Source organism: Dryas octopetala, chromosome 1 (assembly GCF_963921425.1).
Source record: "Dryas octopetala chromosome 1, drDryOcto1.1, whole genome shotgun sequence".
NCBI classification, from domain to species: domain Eukaryota; kingdom Viridiplantae; phylum Streptophyta; class Magnoliopsida; order Rosales; family Rosaceae; genus Dryas; species Dryas octopetala.
In genome coordinates, this window is record NC_141366.1 from 18,945,883 (window position 1) to 18,967,147 (window position 21,265).

Genomic DNA, 21,265 nt, shown 5'->3' on the forward strand with positions numbered 1-21,265 from the left:
TTTTTGTTTTTAATAGCATTAACGAGTTCAATTTTGGTTTTTTTGTTTTTTTTTATTTCGGGTTTTTGATTGGTACACAACTGCAATTTCCCGAAATTCCTAAAACCATTAAACGCCCGTTATGGTAAGTGTCGTTTTCCAGATCATAAAATGGATTAATGGCAAGCCTAAATTTAATTGGTCTCAAGTCCCTGTCCTTAAGTGGACCATGCCCTCCATCTTAATATAAAATCCTCCCCCCCCCCCCGTGTCTCCGCATTCACCCTATCTTTCCCTCCAAATTACCAGTCTTACCAGGCCTTGACCGCCGCGCCCACACTCACCCCCTATAAATCTCCAGACGAAGGAGTAACAATTCCCGCACCAAACCAAGCCCAAATCTGTCATTTGATGCGCACTGGGAGAGAGAGAGAGAGAGAGAGAGAGAGAGAGAGAGAGAGAGAGAGAGAGAGAGAGAGAGAGAGAGAGAGAGAGAGAGAGAGAGAGAGAGAGAGTTGCATAAGTTTTAGAGCGAGAGTGAGTTAGAGAGAGACTCGTGGAGGGTCGCTGTGTGCGATGCGTGGAAGGCCAGGTGGTGAGTGGTGACAGAGTAAAACGCCGAGATCGCGCTTCTTGAAGAAAATGGCGGATCCTAAAGCCTTGCTTCTTCGCCTTGCCTTCTCTCTCTATCTTACACACTGAACAAGACCAAGAACAAGCCTCTCTCCAACTGCTTCGCTCTTCGTCTTCGCTCTCTCAATCGCCGATTTTGCAGGTCCACTCTCTCTCTCGCATTGTTCCCGCGCTCTCACAGCCGCATTGCCCCCTCTTCCTTTCTCAATTTTCTCTCGCTTTCTCGCTCAAATTTTCTCTCTCTTTCATGTTTTCCTCGTGCTTTGACATGTCATCTTCACGGACTCTTCGTTTTTCTTTTCCTTCCAAGTTTTTGTTAAGCATTTTGCTTCCGGTTTTGGTGATTTAACCGATTTTTTGTGTTTTTTGTATTTTTGCAGAGATGGCTGAGGCGGCGAAGGTCTTGTACATAGTGGTGGTGGACGATGAGGATAAGAGAGAGAAAGGGAAAGATTCTTTTCGATATACGCGTCCTGTTTTGCAGAGCTCTCTGCAACTCATGGGCTGCAAACCTCGACATGCCTTTAAGGTATAAAGACAAAAGTTTTCGAATTTCGGATTTGTGTGAAAACTCTTTGTTATTTTGGTACTGACATAATTTCCAATTATTTTACTTCGGTTGGTTTAGTTTATTTTTGTCATTAAATTCTGGGTTAGTGACTTTGGTTTGGGCGATTAGAATTTGAATTTCAGGAGATAGAGTATGTTTTTGTTTTTGAATTTATTACTGTGATAGTTGTGTAGTTTTGGAAGGTGTTTTTGGGGTAGATCTGGGATTGCACGTAACTTGGTCTGGAAATATTCTGATTTCACTTGTCAAGGTCTGCCATGCGTAGGTAAAAGAATTCTAGTAAAGTCTGGTCAACGGAGGTGTTTTTAGTTGATGTATTCTTGTTTGTACTGTAGGCGCTCTTTTAAGTCATTCTTATTTGTCAAATTATAGTCCATTAAGTCATTATCACATATTAGTCCAGGTTAAAATATGGGTTATGACCATTATGCTGTTCTTGTGTCGCTTCATTTTGACCTGTTAAAACTAATTCTGCCAGTGGAGCCATTGGTTTTGTCGTGCTTGAACCATCTTACTTGACTATCTCTCATCCTGTCCTCCTTTTGTTTTAACGGTTGACTTCATTAATTGATGCATCTCTCTATTTTGTGCAATAATCTTTGTTGAGTTACAATGTTCCAATGGTGTTCTACAGATTAATGTTGACTCTAGATGTCATTAACTTATGTTGAAATTGCCTGAGATCCCTCATTTTCCATATGTAATTGACCAATATCTTGTCAAATGTAAAAGAGAGTAGGGTTTGTTTTGCGTGAGAAATCCCTAGTACTTTGCTCTCTCTGTTTTGAGTGTTTTCTGTGCTGTGGAATGGGTGAGAGGGCGAACTGTTCAGTTGTATTGTATTCCGTTTAGGTTTGAAATATAATCTATCCTATTCTTCAGAGTTTATCATTTGCTCCTTCTAGCTGTGGCTATTTCAGTCATGCTACTTGATAAAGTGTTGAAACTTGGATAAGCGGGTCAGACTCTTTTTTTTTTTTTTTTTTTGGGGAAAAGGAAGGGGGGGGGGGGGGTGTGTGTGTGTTTTTTGTTCTAAAACATCCAGTTTATTCACTTTCCATTAATCTTGGGCCTGTATGATTTCTTCTTTTTTTTTTTTTGGCGGGGCTCTGAGGTCTAATGTTTTGACATTTTTCAACAGTGCAATATTTTAGAGATGTCTACATTAACTGATTGGATCAGTCAATTAAATATCCCCTGTTCAGATGTTTGTTCCAATTGTCAGGTTGCAACACCTCCTGGTGCACAATAACTTTGGTTCTTTATCACATGGTTTATTTTATGTCATGATGCTTCTATGATATTTTCTATATCTATTTATAGCGTAGGGGTCAGGTGGGTTATTTGGTTCATTATTAAACTAATTTTTATGTTGATTGGTGAGTTGTCATGTTTGCTTCATACTTGACTGATTCCCATGTTTTATTTTACTTTGGAAAATTAACCACTAATGCCTGACATTTTTCTCTGATCAGATTAGCCAACGGGTTTTTGAATTGATAAGAAACGTAAGTTCATGTAACGCCTTGCTTCCAGATGGATCGGAGAATGTTACACCGAGTAAAGATGAGGCTTGCAAGAGTTTGGTTTCAGGGAAAGATGATAGAAGTAAGAGTGTACCATTTGAATTGTACAAAATACGCACGACTGTTGTTGTCAGAAGAGAAACCTTCTTAGATGTTGTTTGCGATGCTCTGGCTGATTACAAGTATGTTGGTCCCAACCAGAGGGCAGACTTAGTTTTGGCATGCAGGTATAAAGGAGTCTTGTGTCTTTATTGGAAATACATAATTATATATGCCTATATTTATTTTAAAAAGTGGAATCTGTGAATGAAATGATATCCCTTTTCCTGGAAATCATGAGTTATAATTTCAGATAACTAGTGTCAAATTCCAAGTGGATCTATCTCTCTCTCTCTCTCTCTCAATGTGTGGTTACTTCCTCCTCTATTTCACATGCTGTGTCATCATTATGCATTTGAATAAATTATGGAAATGCTATATTTAGATTCTGTAATAGTGTGGAGAGTATCATATTACTATTAGTGGAAGACTTTTAGATTTCTTTTGGAACTTGTAATGTAACAGTGGCATCTTTGAAACTGTTTCTGTGGTTATGTTGTATGTTGTTGAGTGCCACCATTACCTCTTGTTGTGGATTGTTTATTGGGGTGTGTTTCTCCTGTAAAATCTCCAATGTAGTGCATATTGACCATTATAGGCTAGACTTGGGGAAAAAAAATGAAGACAGGCAGGCCTGACTTTCATTTTCTTTATTAAACATTTTGCTATATATAATGAAGAGATGGTTAGACATTTAAGTTACCTTGGTGGCTATATGTGCCTTAGATATTTCCCCCCTTAAAATTCTTTGATGATTACCTTGCTAGTTTATGATTAAGTTGGGCTCCCTACACTAGTTCTTGTTCCTTTGGACAATTTTTTGTTGTTTTAACTTCTTCTCTTTCAGTGTTATCTCGGAACCTTTTCATCTATCATCCTCTTAAACATTATGCCCATATCAGGAAATTACTTCTCTATAAAGGAATCTGAAATTATTAAGCTTTTAACTTCTTTTTTTTGGGAGCCCCACAATATGTATAAGGGAGACATTTAATTACAAATTTAACTATTACTGACTTTAATGCTGGGCTGGAAATTCAAGGATGTCTTCTCAAGAAGAAATCTGAAGGCCTTGTTTTGTGAGTCTTTTGTTATCTAACAATGGGGATCACTTATTCACTTAGAGGCTGAGAGAATCGTGACTCATACTTATTTTTCCGGGCACCCACCATTAGTATTCCGCTCTTCTCTTTCCTCATTGGCCAATGCAGACGAGTTTTGGACATTAATATATATTTTAAAGAAAAAAGTCAGTGTTGTTATGTCCAACTGAAAATTTCTGATGATAAAACTATCCTTCTGAAAATTTACAAGTGTCATACTAGTGGCATAATAACTGGTTAATTAAGCTGTACAGCAAACATTTCTGTGTCTCCATGCTGTACATGTTTCTCCCTTATGCAAAGCTCTACACCAAGTGCCTTGAATTTTCTAGAGCTCTAGATGCAATTGTCACAGTTGGTTTAGTCATTGATTCCTTATGATTCTTTTGATTATGCTTACTGGTCAACTATGAGATGTTCTCCCTTTTTTAGGTCGAGCATGCTTTGTGGAGTTCTTGATTATTGATGAAAATAATGGGGTTTTAGTAATGCAGCTGGAACAGGAAGATGTAAATCATTGGAAATATTGGGATTCTAAAGGGAAATGTTCAATCTTGTTGTATGACCTTATGATGTGGAATCATTGTCAAATGTTGTTTTATTGCATTAAACATTCCTTGTCTTTCCTTTGCCCTTTTTCCCAATTTTGATCTTCATATGTTTTCTCCTTGCAGAATCCGAGAAAGGAAGGAATCTGTAACTGTACTGTTGTGTGGCACTAGTGGCTGTGGGAAATCTACTTTGTCCTCACTGCTGGTATTTGAGTTCACCAGTTCTTTGTTTTCATGATTGCCCTTTGATTTTATTTTTGGTAGCTTTTGTTTGTTGTTAAACTGACCTAATAGGGGGAATTTTTTTTGTTAAATATATGTGATGATGTGCTTTTACTATATTTTTCTTGTATAATAGTCTAACCGTTGTAGATGTAAAAACTAATAAGAACAATGGTTTATGTGCTGCTATGATATATCTTCATCACATTCTGAGCGTAATCCATAAAGTCTTGCAGGGTAGTAGGTTGGGAATCACAACTGTGATATCTACTGACTCAATTCGGCACATGATGAGGAGTTTTGTAGACGAGAAGCAAAACCCTCTGCTATGGGCTTCAACCTACCATGCTGGGGAGTTTTTGGATCCAGTGGCAGTTGCAGAAGCAAAAGCCAAAAAGAAAGCCAAAAAACTGGCAGGAAGTTCGCTTCCAAAAGATGGAATGCCTGATGGCTTGGCGTTTGGGAGATCTGATACCCGGATGTCAGAGGGTGGTCCACCTACTGCTGAATTGATCAGTCCAAAGCAGATGGCCATTGAAGGATTTAAGGCACAGAGTGAGATGGTCATTGACAGTCTTGATCGGCTTATCACTGCATGGGAGGAACGAAAAGAATCAGTTGTTGTAGAAGGCGTTCACTTAAGCCTTAATTTTGTGGTATGTATCTGTCATTCTCTTTCCATTAGTTGTCTCCTTGTTTAAATACATTCTTTTATTGTTCTTTTATACTTAGTTCTCTTTCCCTCTCTCAATAATTTTTATAACCCAGATGGGGCTTATGAAGAAACATCCTTCTATCATGCCATTCATGATATACATCACAAATGAGGACAAGCACTTGGAACGATTTGCTGTGCGCGCAAAGTATATGACACTGGACCCAGCAAAGAACAAATATGTGAAGTATATCCGAAACATCAGAACAATCCAAGAATATCTTTGTCAGAGGGCTGACAAGCATCTTGTCCCCAAAATTAACAATACTAATGTTGACAAGAGTGTGGCAGCCATCCATGCAACAGTCTTCAGCTGCCTTCGTAGGCGTGAGGCAGGGGAACAACTTTATGATCCCACAAGAAACACAGTTACTGTAGTGGATGAGGAGTACAGACACCAGTGTGCAGCTAATTCTTTGAGTTCTAAGGGGATGTTTCAGCTGATCCAGAGGAAAGGTTCTTCTAGACATCTGATGGCTCTTGTAAATACTGATGGATCTGTGGCGAAGGCTTGGCCTGTTGATTCAGTTGATAGTAATGGGAAGCCTATATTGTGCCATGGGACTGAGTTGGAGATTGGCAGGGTTGAGCAAGTTAATCTTCAGTTTGGTCCCTATGGGATCAGCGCTTGGCCCAATGATGGTGGCCCAAGTTGTGCTGGAAGTGTTGATGAGTCGAGAGCTGATGGAAGTGAGGCTGGAAGTAGGCATCCTTCTTGCTGCAGCTCACCTCGGATGTCTGAGGGACCTTCGAAGGAGGTATTTTAGAACACCAATTTAATTGCTCCAGAGGAAATTCTCTTATATATCAGTTTCCTTTGTTAGCTGTAGGTTGAGAATATTGTGAAACAAGTTATCTAAATGAACATTTGATAAGATTTGCTATATCTTTTCAGTTTATTGTTCTTCTTGGATTTCTTATTGTTTTCTTTCCCTTCAGCTGAAGGAGGAAAATTCAGTGCATGGAAGTGATGAAGAGGTTGATGAATCAGCTGATGTAGGCAGTGATGAGGAATTAAGTGATGATGGTGACAAACAGGCCTATGAAGAGGTATGAACTGGTTTGTTTGAGATTTATTGGATTACATTGGAAGTCAGAAGAGATTAAGACAATAACCTGAAACTGCATCAGCTCTTTGCATCTGATCTCTCTGCTTGCCCCAGAAATATATTAAGATCATTGGCAATATTCTGCTCTTCTATAATATTATATATATATATATATATATTTTCACCTGTAAACACACGCATGTATGTATAGTTAGATCATAAATATGGTAGATTTAATTTATTTTAACACAGATATGTTAAAATATAGTATAAACTTGATCCTGAACTGCTGATCCTAAATGTGTGGATAATTGGCCTGACTCAGGCTAATAAATTTGGGAAAATTTGGAAATTTATTCAGTTATAATCCAGATTAGATCAAATGAGAGTAAACTTTACTTTTGCATCATTGAATTGTTTGCTTTAAACTTAACATTATTGTGCAGATAGGGTCTGTGGATGAGGAGTCTACAAAATCAGATGAAGAGTACGATGACCTAGCAATGCAGGACGTGCAGGAGAATGGATACTGGTTAGAGGATGATAATGCGGGGAACAAGCATAAGATTTTCCCTGTTTTGGAGGATCGCTCAGCCGATAAAGAAGGGGATAAGTATCGCCAGAACCTGGACCTCTTCCTTAGAACTAGAAGCGAGTCAATTTCTGAACCATTGTGCTCATACTCTTCTCTGTTTACGGAGAAGAATGAGATGAGAATACCGTGCTCTGGCAATGTGAAAATTAGAAAACGCCGGTCCCTTAGCATTCCGGCGTTGGGAAGGCATGGGTCAGTAGTAATGAGGGGTCCCATACTTTCTGGAGCCCCTCAGTGCTAGCACAACAATTTTGTTGCAGCTTTAGTGCTCTCATGTCCTTGCCTTCTTCTCCCTTTTTTTTTAGACTACTTAGGAAATTTGAAACTCTACCATGTGTACAGTAATGCTTTTAGACGGTTGCAATGAAATGGCTTTGTAAGGTATTTTTGTTTGGTGTAGTTGTTTTGAGTATGGAATGCATTGTTGTTGACTATGATAGAGTAAGAACATGATTTTAGAGTTGTATGCTAGTGCTATATATCTATGGTTGGATACCAACCCACTTTGGCATTCATGATTCTTTGTAGCAGGGATGGATTGGTTGTCTTTTCGATCTCTGTCCGAGATGGATTGGCCAACCACTCACCAAGTTTCTGAGGCCAGCTATGAAACGGAGGAGAGGACCCAATTCTGACTGAAAAATGTGTATATAAAGATCCAGCTAGCTAATGTCACCCAATTCGGCTTCTCTGTTCTCTGTAGCAATGCGGTTCTCTTTGCCCCTTAAAAGGACAAGAAAGATATATTGTTGGTTCTACTGCTCCTGCTTCCTCACAAGTCACAACCCAAGATTACGAATAATTTTTCGGTTTTATTTACCCAACTACTTTCTTGGCTGTGAAACTCATTTAGCACTTGGTTGATGGCCAACGCATTACGCAAGGAGCTATATGCGAAAGTGAGCGCATTGTGTGTGAATGTGAAACATAGAGTTTATGAAACCTTATCTCGTATTCAAGGTTAGAGTTAGAATTTGTTTGGTCTCCTTAATACCAAACACAAGCTGTTTGAAAATTTGCATGACTAGGGTGAAAAAGATAGGCTCTAAAGAAGCCATGAGGCCAATCCAGAAATTTTTCGCAAGGGCTTTACCAATCTTGGAGAAGGGATCAAAGGGGGACTTTTATACTTGTTTTAAGCTTTAGTACTCTGTGTGACTGTGTTAGGCTTCCCCTAATGCTAGTTACTCACTTAAGCGACTGCCTAACACACCAGATGGTCGGATATGTCGGTGCTAAAAGGCTGGCAGTAGGACAATTCTTCCACCAATTTGCGAGAGAGAAATGCAGTATGCCATCTCTACACCCATTACATTACATGAAAGTTTTACTTGTTAACAAGAGTTGCACAACATACCTGAGCTCAAGTAGTCGACCATGGAATTGGTGGGTTGTTGGTAAGCTTGGTTCATCCCCTTATTTTGTGCTTGTCAGTCGATTTTGTTGTTATAAAAGAGGGGAATTATAACATTATATATAGAGAAAAAGCTCAATGCTCATTATGTACAAGACCTGAGCATTCATTCATGGCCATCACATCTTCTGGGGAACATGCCAATGTACGTGGGATATGCTTTACCAGAAGATTGGGTTCTACACTAATTTCCAAGCTTGACATTCTCTGGAATATTCTCTCTATATCTACTTGTCCTTCATTTGGCATAACCGTAATAAAAAAGGAAGTTGAAGGCAAACGAGAAACAAATCTCTATTTCATTTCCTGTAACTCACCTCCCAACTTTTAGTCACGACCCATCTCCTTTTAGGACTGGGCAGTGCCCATGGTTTGATTAATCAAACTGTATGCCTTGTAACTAAACTGTAAGGTTTGGTATTGGAAAATATGAAACCGTAACCAAACCAGCTAATTCTCAAACCTTAAGATTCGGTTTGGTTATGCGGTTTGGAATGACCCATTTTTTTAGGCTCAAATTTGGAGATTTACTTAAATTTTAGAAATAAAAAAAAAAACACAAGAAGGCCCAAATTTATGGGCTTCATTTACCAAAATCATAATCTATTAACATTTATAGCCCAATTTCAATATCACCTAATAACATTTATAGCGCAATTTCAACATCACCTAATAAACATAACCCAATTTCAAATTTTTAGTAATATAAGTATTTTAAGTGTTAAAAAGATATAGAAAATTAGGATTAAATATCAAATCTCAATAATTTTTTAGTATAGCATGAAGACCATATAATTTTTCAAATGAACTACCAAATTTAAATATAGTTTTTTTAGATTAGGTCACAAATATGTTGGCTTTTTTGATTTGAGCCTTTTTCATTTGACATTTTTATCCTTTAACTTACATATGATGAGTGTTAGTTAAAATTTATAAGATTTTGACAAAATTGCTCTTGAGACTTTTATATTATCTTGAAAATTTGCTAATGTAGTCTCAACTTCATATTTAATTGTGGCTGTACAACACTCACAACTTCAAATTTAGTTGTGACTGAACGACAGTCACATCTAAGTTGTGACTTAATTAAATTTTTTTTAGAGAAATTATATTACAATATAGTAAAAATAGAGGTCAAAATAATACTTTTACTCAAAATAATATATAATATAGTGGTGTGAGTTGTCTCTTTCAATTTACCAAGACAGTCACAGTTAAGTTGTGACTAGATTGATTTTTTTTTTTAATACAATATAGTATAAATTAATGTAATATTTATGATGTAATATTATTTTTATTTTTGTATTGAAGTGGCATGTGATGTAATATATGTAAATTCTAATACTTTTTACTTTATTAATTTGTTTGACTTTTCAACTAGTATCTAATCTAAAATGCAATTTAATTTTTGTACCTAAACTAAAAAATTATTAAAATTTAGTAGTTAAAATCAATGAACCTAAAAGATATTCCAAAAAAAAAATTTAATTAATATAAAAGCCATTGGTTATAACCGTCGGAATGGAGTCTAGAAACCGGTAGGCGATTCGGATGGGTCTGGATCAGTATTCAGTTATGGGGTTATTTTTACCCACCCTTATCTCTTTTAGTCTCAATTCCCACTATAGATCTTGTGATGGTTGATGAGATGCGTTGTGAATTTGGGCCTGGCCTGAGCCCAATAGTATTTCTCTAAATTCATATATTTTGTAGTTGCCCTAATAATTACTTAATATAGCCATATAAGGTATATCTTAAGAAAAGCCAATGAAGGAATGAGTATTTTTGTGAGTAAGTACTTAGCTCAAATATCATGAACCACAATTGTTACTTAATAAAAAAATCAGTAATGCTACACTTATCACATTTTTATACATAATTTCATACCATCTTACATGGCATTCATACATTAGACACTAAAAATTAAAAAAAAAAAAAATATCATTCCAGTAAAGTAATAACACATCAGATGAAATACAAATATGAAAAAAAAAAAATGTAGAACAACTAGCATTATTGTAAAAAAAAATATATATAAAAACTTAAGATACGCCTTTCATTCCACCTAGCTAGATCATACCTTAATCATGTAACAATAGTGGACTGGTTGGTTTTTTTGTCATTTTCATTACAAGGGGAATTAAACTTAAAAACTACCCTCCATTCCACCTATGTTCACATCTTCTGGTACAATCAAAAGAGATTACAAATACATATTAGTTTAAATGTATTTAATATATATTTTAAAAATATAGAAAATTTCTTCAGGTTGAAAGAGTTCTTAAATATTTGCTCCAATTTTAGTTTAGTTGTATTAAGAAATTATGACCATTTACTCGAATTGTTTAAAGTACAATTGAACTTAAATTCATCGGTTCCGTCCAATCCATTAATCCAATTCCACTCCTACGCCTCCTCCGACTTGGCATCATATCTTCTCTGACGATTTTATACATAAACGTCGTACATTGGAGGTGTCGACTAGTTGAGAAGGGCAAATTTGGAGTTTAAATAGAAGGCACATTTTCTTTACAATTTATAAGTTTCTTGGTCCACTTCAATTTTTTTCCCTTCTAAAGCATGGTCCATCTAGTTTCGAAAGTTAGAGAGTCGGTAGATTTTTAGGAAACAAAATATTAATAGGTAGGTAAAAAGAATAAAAATATATCCATAGTTGGATATATGAAAAATAATTAAGCAACATAACGCAATTTACAATTTTACATGGCTTCGGAAAAATAGTTGGATTTTGTGGTACAAGAAGATCTCGTGCATGCGACCCCAGATGCATGGTCCTCCGTTTGCATGTCTGCCACATGTACACCCACTGGGCGACATCACCTGGACCACCTTGTACGGCATCGGGCTTCGATGCAAAGGCTATTTGCTTAATACTCTTTGGTTTGGTTTTTACGGAGGAGTGAAATTTTGAAAATTTCGACGAAATTTCGTTGAAATTTTCATTTTTTGGGAATTCCGAAATTTTATACCATATTCGTTAATTTTCATTAACTTTTCGGCGAAATTTCGATAATTTTGGCGAAATTTCGGTAAAATTTCCACACAGCCTCCGTTCAATTTTGTAAACTGTCAGCGAAATCGGGCTTCGATGCAAAGGCTATTTGCTTAATTACTCTTTGGTTTGGTTTTTACCGAGGAGTGAAATTTTCGTTTTTTGGGAATTCCGAAATTTTATACCATATTCGTTAACTTTTTGGCAAAATTTCGGTAAAATTTCGGTCAAAATTTCGACGCAGCCTCCGTTCAATTTTGTAAACTGTCAGCGAAATTTCGTCGAAATTTGGCGACTATACACTCAGATCTGAATCTGCCCAGCCCCATTTCCTTCTATTTTCATCTCTCAGATCTCTCTCTCTCTCTCTCTTCTCTCTCTTCTCCTCCTGCGCAACACCTTTCTTTCTCTCTTTTCTAGTTCTCTGTCATCTCTCTCTCTCTCTGTCTTCTCCCCTGCAGCAGAAACTGTGCGCACCCAGCTGCCTCCGGCCTCCGGCGTGATCCCCTGCCTCCTCCCCCATCGTGGCCTCCGGCGTGACCCCCAGTCTCCTCGCCCATCGTGACCCTCTTGCCCTGCAAGCTAGGCTGCAAGTCTGCAACCAAATAATCAAATACAGATAACCCACTGCTGCGTTAAGAATTTGTAACTGTAGCTGTGTATATTCATTATAATTTATGTTTAACAAGCTACGCAGCCTACACTAGCTGTATATATATGTATATATATAGATATGTTAATCACGTGTATGAGTGTATCTTTTTGTTAATGTTTGATATATATAATTTTCCCATCTATTTATTGGGTTACAATTATTTTGTATAAAACATTAATTTGTCAAATTGACAGAAATACTATATGGCTTTTAATTTGTAGATTTAAGTTGGTAGGTTTTTCGGTAATAAATAACAAAATAACCTCCACTTCCCAATCAGTAATAAGTCACCCACCACCACCATCCAAATGTATTATATATATATATTAATATATTAGTATATTCTATTAATAATAATATACTTATTAGTTAGTAGTTACTGCTTTAACTCCACCGAAAACACAAAGCACCACTTAATGAGGTCTTGAGTGTCACTTTATACAACAAGGTGATCATTCAATCTAAGAACACACTTTTAATTGTTTGATTATTTCAACTTTTTTTTTGGTCAAGAATTGTTTATACAATTATACTTATTAATTATATACCTCTTTATATTTTATTTTGATGTCAGTAACTCAGTACTCAGTTATATATGGCTATATATAATATATGTGTAAGTGTGTAACAAACTAACAATTACCAATGATACATGATATACTCATATACATCATACATGCAGTGAGTATATGAATCAAAATTAAGTGTATGAGTGTATCCATGTTATAAATTATAATATTTTGGTACCGGCTTTTATTTTGCATATAAAACTTTGGAGACTGAGTGGTACTGCTATTATGGCCCATCTGAGATGTTATTTATATAATTATTAATTAGTGACTTATTTTTTTAACAATATTTACTTCCAGCGTGCATTATATTCATCTCATATCACATGAAACTTACTATATAATTTGATTTCTTCAATGTTTTTTATCAATATAGTAGATAATATGTTAAATAAGCATACAGTCAAGTTTTATTCAAAATTTCCGTATTTTAATAGTAATTTCCGTCATTTTTATCTAATTTTGTCGAAATCGAAATTTTAATTGAAATTTCCGCGAAAATTTCCTCGAAACCAAAATTTTACTCCTTGGTTTTTACTAAACCAACTCACTACGGATCAAAATTTTTTAATTTAGTATACTAATTTTCATAATTTGAAATCAAAAAAAATTATTTTGATTTGCTAAATCAACCGATTATCAAAAATTATTATTGAAAGAAATCAAATCGATTATTACCGAAATATATATCAAAAAATTGAAATAATTACCGAAATCTAGTTATATATACTTATATAATACTATTATGTTAGTGATACAATAAATATTAAACTACTAATATTATAAACAACTATAAGAAAATATAATTGTATAATGTTATCATATTAATATTATCAAAAGTGTGAGTTAAGATATAGAGTTATTCTCTAATAAAGTAAATATAATTATATTTAGGAAAATAAGAATCTCATCTTTAGGTAAGTAATGCTAGTATACATTATTAAATTACTTATACTAGTATATATTACTAATATTAGTATTCTTGCAATTAATACTAGTACTATACTAATACTACTCGTGTAAATATATATTCATCAAACATTATATGTTTTGCATCGATCATATTTGATTAAATTTCAATGTATATTGGTATATAATAATTAGTATTATTATAATTAAACAAAAAATGAACCGAATATATACTGAAGTAAAGCAAAAGTATTCGATACCAAAATTACCGAAAACCGAAATTTACCAAAAATTTTCGAACCTAAAAATACCGAAATTTTTGGTTTTGTTTTGGTAAGCCAAACCAAACCAACCGATGGGCAGCCCTACTTCTACCTATCATAGTGGACCCTTTATTTGTGGTCAAAACATCATCGTGTTCAAGTTTTTTTCTGGTCAGCTCAAGCTTGCCGTTTGACATTTTAGGGTTTATAAAATTTAGGCGAATTTTATTCATACGGGAAACTTCCATGCATGTTTTTAATTTTACAATCTAGATTAAAGCCTTATGGCTTTTATAATTCAAACTAAACTCCAATATTAGTCCATTAGACTACCATCCAGGTCGTTTAACTATTTCATGTCACATAATATTGGTCAATTATTTTTTATTATTTTTTTTCATGCATACTAGACGCCGAGCGCTTGGCGGTCATTGCCAAAGTGTTCAACAGTGCAATTTTATTTCTTTCTCGAGCTCTCGGTACTAGTTTGTCGACTTTATGTTAGGTTCTAACATGCAGCCTTTACAAACCTCATTATACACCCTAGGAGGGTATGAAGTGAACTCATACTCTATACCCTCAAAAAGTAAAAAATGATGGCATATAGCTTATTGTTTGACGTGGAAGTAGTTAAAATACTTCATCTAAAAAAAACAAACCATAAAGTTTCAGTCCAAAGAATAAATGTAATAAGGACTAAACTCTAATTTTATGTAATATTTATATAATTATAACATATATAATCGATTAATTTGGATCCCCAGAGACTGCTAGTCTAATTCATTCATACTCGACCATTAATTTGCCATGGATAAGTGGGGATGTTGGCAAGAATGTTATGTACAAAATAGGACCATCAATATATATACATTATTGCCCAAGAAAACACAAACAACTAACTAGGCTGACCCCCAATTAATGCCCCATATTTGTTTTGACATGGATCATATAAACATGTTATAGTTTCCTACCTATAATTTGATTTTCTTAAATATCATATTTTATTGTCAATTGCAACTAAAAAGCGTCAATGACCATTAGTTTAATAGATGACACTCAATTATCCTTTGTTGGAATAGGGTCTGAATTCAAAACTCATGAACGCCAGTTGATTAATAAATAAATAAATTGCAACTAAAAATATTTTTTACTATTTGAAAATACTTTTAAGCAACACTGCCAAACAGGGTCCTCAACGGGGGATTTAAAACATCGCTTGCATGTGATCCTGTGCCTTGTGCAATGCTATAAAAATTATAAATGTATCTTCATGTATCCCATTTGTACATAAAATAAATAAATAAATATTTTTATTACATATGAATACATATCCAATGTGTATCTCTTTATGTATTGATATAATTTGATTTTTGAATAAATGAATGATCTAAATTGACAATCTAGCACATAATATTATTAGATTGCTGGAAATATCGAGAATATCACCCTATGGAGTATATACATATTGTATATAAATAACAGATAATGAAATGAATCAAGTGAATATCATCCATAAGCTACAAAGATAATAAGAGGATGCTAAAGTACAGCAGCCTCAGGACATGCATATCCCCCCAAGTTAAAACTTCTCTAAATCTAGAGTTAGACTTTAACATTAAAAATAATTTGTAGGCTTGGACAATTTAAATACCATTTAGAATTCATATACATACCTAAGAGAAAGTGTACAATCGGATGTTACTAATTAAGTAATATATTAAACAATATTGTTTAAGATTCATTATTGAACGAAAACGTAACACCAACTATTGAAAATTCAAATTAATTAGTAATGATAAGCAAGAAGAAGCCTAAGAAATGTGCATGGAAAATACATGATTACAACTATGGAGCATGCATCAGGATTTAATTGGAACTCTAAAATGAAATTTGTGATAAGTTTATGAGAATATAATGAAATGAATGAGGGGATTTGGTGTGTTTCAAGTAATTACTTCCTAATTAAAACCATAAAATTAATACTTTCATATATATATATATACACATATTATGTACTTATCTAATAAATATTGTTTCACCCAAACACACACATTTTAATGGATTTTAAAATTCATAGAATCTATTAAAATCCAAGAAAATTGGTTGAAATTTTCATAGAATTTGTTATGTGTAAAAAATGCATTCAAATACATTAAAATCCTTCACTTAATGAAATCCATAACTTTTTTAGAACATCTGGATTTCATTGGAATCCATTAAAATCTGAGTTTATGACACCTAGATTTCATTGAACTTTTAAAATCCAATAAAATCCAAGTTGAGAACACCCCCCTTAGTTACATAATTCATTGATTTATATCTCCATTCCGAACTCTTAATAATTTTCTTTGGTTAATTTCGTTTAATAGGTATCAGCATTAAGACTACAATAGCTCACAATTACCTCACCAATATATATATAACACTTGTATAAATTGATCAGTGGTCCTATATATAGAATATGTGAACAAAGCATGGACAGTGATAGCTAGGGGCACACAGATCTCCATATATAATTATCACTGTCATAAATTATCACTGTCATAAATATTAATGAAGCAAATATCGATTTTTAGATATTCTTGAAAAACTTTTTGGTACTATTATTGAAGAGGTGAAAAATAGTTGGACTGAATAATAATAGTAATAATAATATGTATGTGTATCTGATATGAGAGGCCAATGTGAGAGTGAGGGAGGGAATGACTGACTGAGTTGGAAGATGACTCTCTTGGTTGGTCCACAAACAAGTGTAAAGGCAAATTAAGACAAGAATGGCAGTGACAATGTGACAAGTTACCACCATGATTTTTGCACATCGAAGTTCCCCAACCAGTTCCAATTTTCAATGACGTACTGATTCCACTGACCCACCCAAATTAAACTTGGAAGATTGTTGATAAACGATCAATAAATTTTTGAATCAAATAACACCAAACCAACCAATCAAGAAAAAACCAAATAAATACCACACACGTATGAGAATCTAGGTCCTCTACTTGTCTTTGTTTTTACTTAACTTTTAATTTAGATTTGTATTATAAATTGAAGGATTATTTTACTTTTTTTAATTTCATCATTACAGCACAGAATCTTTAAATTTGTAATATACGAATCAAATTGAAAGTCAAGTAATTCCAAAAAAAAAAAACAGAGATCGGATCCATTTGCCAATAGACACACTCTAAAACATCATCTTTCTCACCTTTATTTCTCTCAGCTTCTTCTCTCTATATCCTCCAAAATATCAGTACGGCCCCTGCTGAACCAGAGATCCGAAGGGTCCATGGATAGATCTGGACCAGAACTAAAACCCCACCAAACAATATACATATGATGAAACTAAATAAAGGGTTTGAAGAAATCCACCTTTTCAAAATGCATATCCTCTAAAGCCTCCAAGCAAGCTTTTCTCAGAAGAATAATCACAGATCTGCCAATAACAGTCATCAGAGAAAGCAGACAAGCTAGGTGACATATAACACTTATATATACAAACATTAATATTACTTCAATGGTATGATAACTTTTAACAAAATAAAATTCCCAAAAATAGAAAGCAAAGTAGAAAGTTTGTTGGAAAAGAAAAATTAAACACCGAGACTGTTGATGAGAGAAAATAAGTTGCAGTCTGTGAGTGAGAGTGGTGAGAGCTGCGTCCTCCTCCTTCCTCTTCTCTTTTGTATAGTGGTTTATTGTGGATGCAGCATCATCAAGATTCTCAGTTTCAGGGAGTTGCATGTGAATCTTGATGATGCCACGCCCGCAAACAACGACTGTCAATCTATCATCGTCGTTGTCATCATCATCCATGCATAATTGATCCAGTATATATGCGAATTAATGAGTGGTAATCCAAAAGAAAATACAGGAAATATTTATAGAAAAAAAGAGAAGAAGAAAATTCGAACAAGAACATGAAGGTGTAGTTGTGACCAAAAATAAATAAATAAATAGCACCAAGACCACGAGCATAAGCTTACGTGGCCAATTGCAAGTGGCTAAAACGTAAAATGAGGGTACCGAGGAAGAATCTAAAATGTTGAACTAGACCAAGAACAAAACAAAAACAAAACCCTATTCTTTTTTTTTCTTTTTTTTAAGGTACTATTTAGTCTTAGAAAAATAGTAACAATTAAAGAATAGTTTGAACAAATAATAATAATAGTAAAAAAGGGTACAGCTGCTAAATTTTGATCAGAACTCACAGATTTTGATGTGCAGGTCAGGTTTCTACGATTGGATCAATTCCGACAAGAAAACACAATATGAAATTAAGAACAATTAATATGATCGATTATATTCGATCAAAGAGAAAACCCAGTTCTGATTTTTAGAAAACAAAAAAATTGAGAAACCCCAGTTGGTATTTTAGTGTTTAAAGGAGAAAAAAAGGCGTAAATAGATGAAAATGATTAGAACTTACAAATTTTTAGGATTAGAGAGAAAGTACATAAAACACAATTATATATACAAATTAAAGCAGTAAAGCAGAGAAAAAAACAGAAATAGAACACAAGCCTGAGATCTAAAATTCTAAATGATCTATGGTGCTCTCTTTTTTGTGAGAGAGAGAGAGAGAGAGAGTTAGGAAGTTCACACGGGAAGGTAACAGTTGTGGTAGGGTTTGGCGGACGGTATATATACAATGGTGGGCTTAAATTTGATTGGTTGTCTAAGTTTTAGTGTCTTTGCATTTTGATTGGTTTATGCTTAGCTGTACAGTACTGAGCCGTGTGGCTGCACGCAGTTACACATCGCCATCCATCTTCACTAAACCCTAGCTTTATTTTTGGGTCTTGGGACGATGAGGGCATCCACTTCTAGTTAATATGGACTTGCCCACACTCATTATTCCTTTTATTTATACTTTTTCATTGTCACTTATTATGAAATTACGTACCAATTAACAAACTTTTAAAGTCCAGATCAATGCATGTTGATCTAGTGGCATGTGATTTGGATGTTCAACATCAATATCCCATATTCAAAGTTAGAGTAATAACAGAGAGAGACATAAGTGGGGATGCTACTCTCGATGTGGGAAAAATCAAACCCTTAAGATTATAACATGTGTACTTATAAATGACTCGGAGGTAATGTTAGTCCGTGTGATATTTCGGGGTCCAACTTCAACTATGCATTAGGAATGTTTAGAATACTTAAGTGGGTCGATCGATAAAATATTCAAATGTTAAATTGCATGAGCTAGCAATATGGGAGGAGGCATTGCGACGCCATTGAGAATGCTATCAGTGTAAAGTAAACTCAGAGAATGACAAAGATCGAAGACAATTAAAGGATTTGAATTTGATTCCTAATCTTCGGAAGGGAAAATGTTATGTTCTTCATCTATATGATAAAATTAATTTAAACACATCATTATTTATTTGTCAAGTTAAATTGACATCATTCTTTGCGAAATACCATCTTACACATCCTCAATTCAACAACTATAATATATTCATCTTCCCCATTTTCCTCGATCACGTTGTAGTTAAATTGTACTTTAATGAATACATTAAACAAAAATCTTCCGAATTGTAGGTAAGATAAGAGACGATATTACAGTTTTCTTAGGGTTATAAATTTGGGTATGAAATTTTTAAGAGATGACTTAATAGGTTTTTTAGCGTTTACAATGATATAGGGCTGAAATCTTGTGAATTAGGACATGTATTTAACCAAATCAAATATTCTTGATCCATATAGTACGTAGCACGTGAATATTTTACTTTAGCAGAGGACATGTAGTGTAGATAGTAAATTTTGGAATACAGAGTTTTCTTTAATATTGTACAAATAAGTCGGTTTGATTTGTCAGGAGTTTTGTGTGTTAGGTACTTTTCTTTATATATCCTAATGGATTTGAGCCAAAATAAAACTATATTTCATAATAAAACCCTATAAAAACCCTCTTTAACATTAAGATAGTGACAAACCCTCTCTAAGATCAACAAAGGACAATCTCTCACTAAAATCTAGAAAATGAAAAACATTCTCTAAGATCAAGAAAAATGCGGACCTTCTTTAAGATCAAGAAAATGACAAACCCTTTCTAAGATTAAGAAAATGACAAACCCTCTCTAAGATCAAGAAAGGATCTCGAGCTTCAAACTAAGATGACCAAAAAGCCACCGTAAACAAAAATTTAGAGTTCCTTTTTCCTCGTCGATTAGCAGCTAGAGTTGTTCCTCTCTAATTAATGACTATTAAGTATCCAAATTTTAATAAATAAATAAACCTGTCACAGAAATATTATGTTTGATACCTAATCTAATTTGACTATAAATTATTGATTAAATGAAATTGTTGAATGTGTCATCATGCATCTAAATGAATAAAACAAATATCATTGTTTGTCACATGTTTAAGACAGTTTTTGGCTCCTAACAAGCAACTTTCCTTTACTTGGTTAATTTTTTTTTTTTGCCAATACTTGGTTAAAGTTTAATAACCTTGTAAAGCAAAAGAACATTGAGTAACACATATATATACAAGAATGCTCTAAAACTAATTGGTTAGCAAGTTAATACAAAGCTAACCACCTATTGGGCCCACTGCATAATGTAAACTCAAAATCTGAACTGTCTATTTTTTAGGCTCTACTTCAAAGATTATCCCTGTTAAAAATCTCTAAAATCAAAAGTCATTTAGTCATTTGATTATAACAACAACTATTTATATGCTTTTATCGAAAATGCTGATCGTCTATTTATTTGATCTTAATTAGATGACTAAATGATTTCCGATTTAGTTGATTTTTTGTAATGATGATCTTTGAAGTATGACCTAAATAATTGATGGTTCGGATTATGAAATTAGTTATGTGATGGGCCCAAAAGCATGGTTAGCTTCGTATTAACTTGCTAACTGGTTAGCTTTAAAGCACTCCTATATATATAAGAACATCTGAACTAACTGATTAGTAAGTTAATACAAAACTAACCAACATGTTGGGCCCATTACACAATGTAATATCAAAATCTGAATTGTCCATTTTTTAGGCCCTACTTCAAAGATCATCTCTGTCAAAAATCTCCAAAATCAGAAATCATTTAGCCATTTAATTATAATAACAACTACTTATATACTTTTATCGAAAACAGTGATTGTCTATTTATTTGATCACAATTAAATGACTAAATAATTTATGATTTAGTTAATTTTTTACAATGATAATCTTTGAAGTATGGCCTAAAAAATAAACGGTTCAAATTATAAGATTAGTTATGTGATGTGCCAAAAAACATAGTTAGTTTTGTATTAACTTAATGTATATATTATATATAATATTAAAAAACCTGAAAAAAACTTCATCAAACAAAAAAAAGAACACATGAAAAAAAAAAAACAATAATCGCATAAAGTGACAGATTCCTCCCAGCTGGCCTTCATC

General features: G+C 34.0%; 1 protein-coding gene across 2 annotated transcripts; it reads left to right on the plus strand.

Annotated features, from left to right (window-relative positions):
• The first annotated feature begins 473 nt into the window (after nucleotides 1-473).
• LOC147298855 (P-loop NTPase domain-containing protein LPA1 homolog 2-like) lies at nucleotides 474-8,322 on the plus strand. Of its 2 annotated transcripts, XM_086230022.1 has the most exons (8): nucleotides 474-754; nucleotides 993-1,141; nucleotides 2,659-2,936; nucleotides 4,586-4,667; nucleotides 4,921-5,340; nucleotides 5,453-6,157; nucleotides 6,339-6,449; nucleotides 6,895-8,322. In XM_086230022.1, the coding sequence occupies exons 2-8, from the start codon at nucleotides 995-997 to the stop codon at nucleotides 7,282-7,284; spliced, it is 2,133 nt and encodes a 710-aa protein (XP_086086148.1). In that variant the 5' UTR covers nucleotides 474-754; nucleotides 993-994; the 3' UTR covers nucleotides 7,285-8,322. The 2 variants fall into 2 exon arrangements, with proteins under 2 accessions (XP_086086148.1, XP_086086149.1); XM_086230023.1 differs by having other exon boundaries at nucleotides 474-1,141.
• Nucleotides 8,323-21,265: the final 12,943 nt, after the last annotated feature.

What these genes read in the sequence shown, in the direction of transcription:
- LOC147298855 (XM_086230023.1), top strand. Translation starts at nt 995, where the DNA reads ATGGCTGAGGCGGCGAAGGTCTTGTACATAGTGGTGGTGGACGATGAG. An exon ending in AACCTCGACATGCCTTTAAG is followed by an intron (nt 1,142 to 2,658) that starts GTATAAAGACAA and finishes TTCTCTGATCAG; the next exon opens with ATTAGCCAACGGGTTTTTGA. An exon ending in ACAAACAGGCCTATGAAGAG is followed by an intron (nt 6,450 to 6,894) that starts GTATGAACTGGT and finishes ATTATTGTGCAG; the next exon opens with ATAGGGTCTGTGGATGAGGA.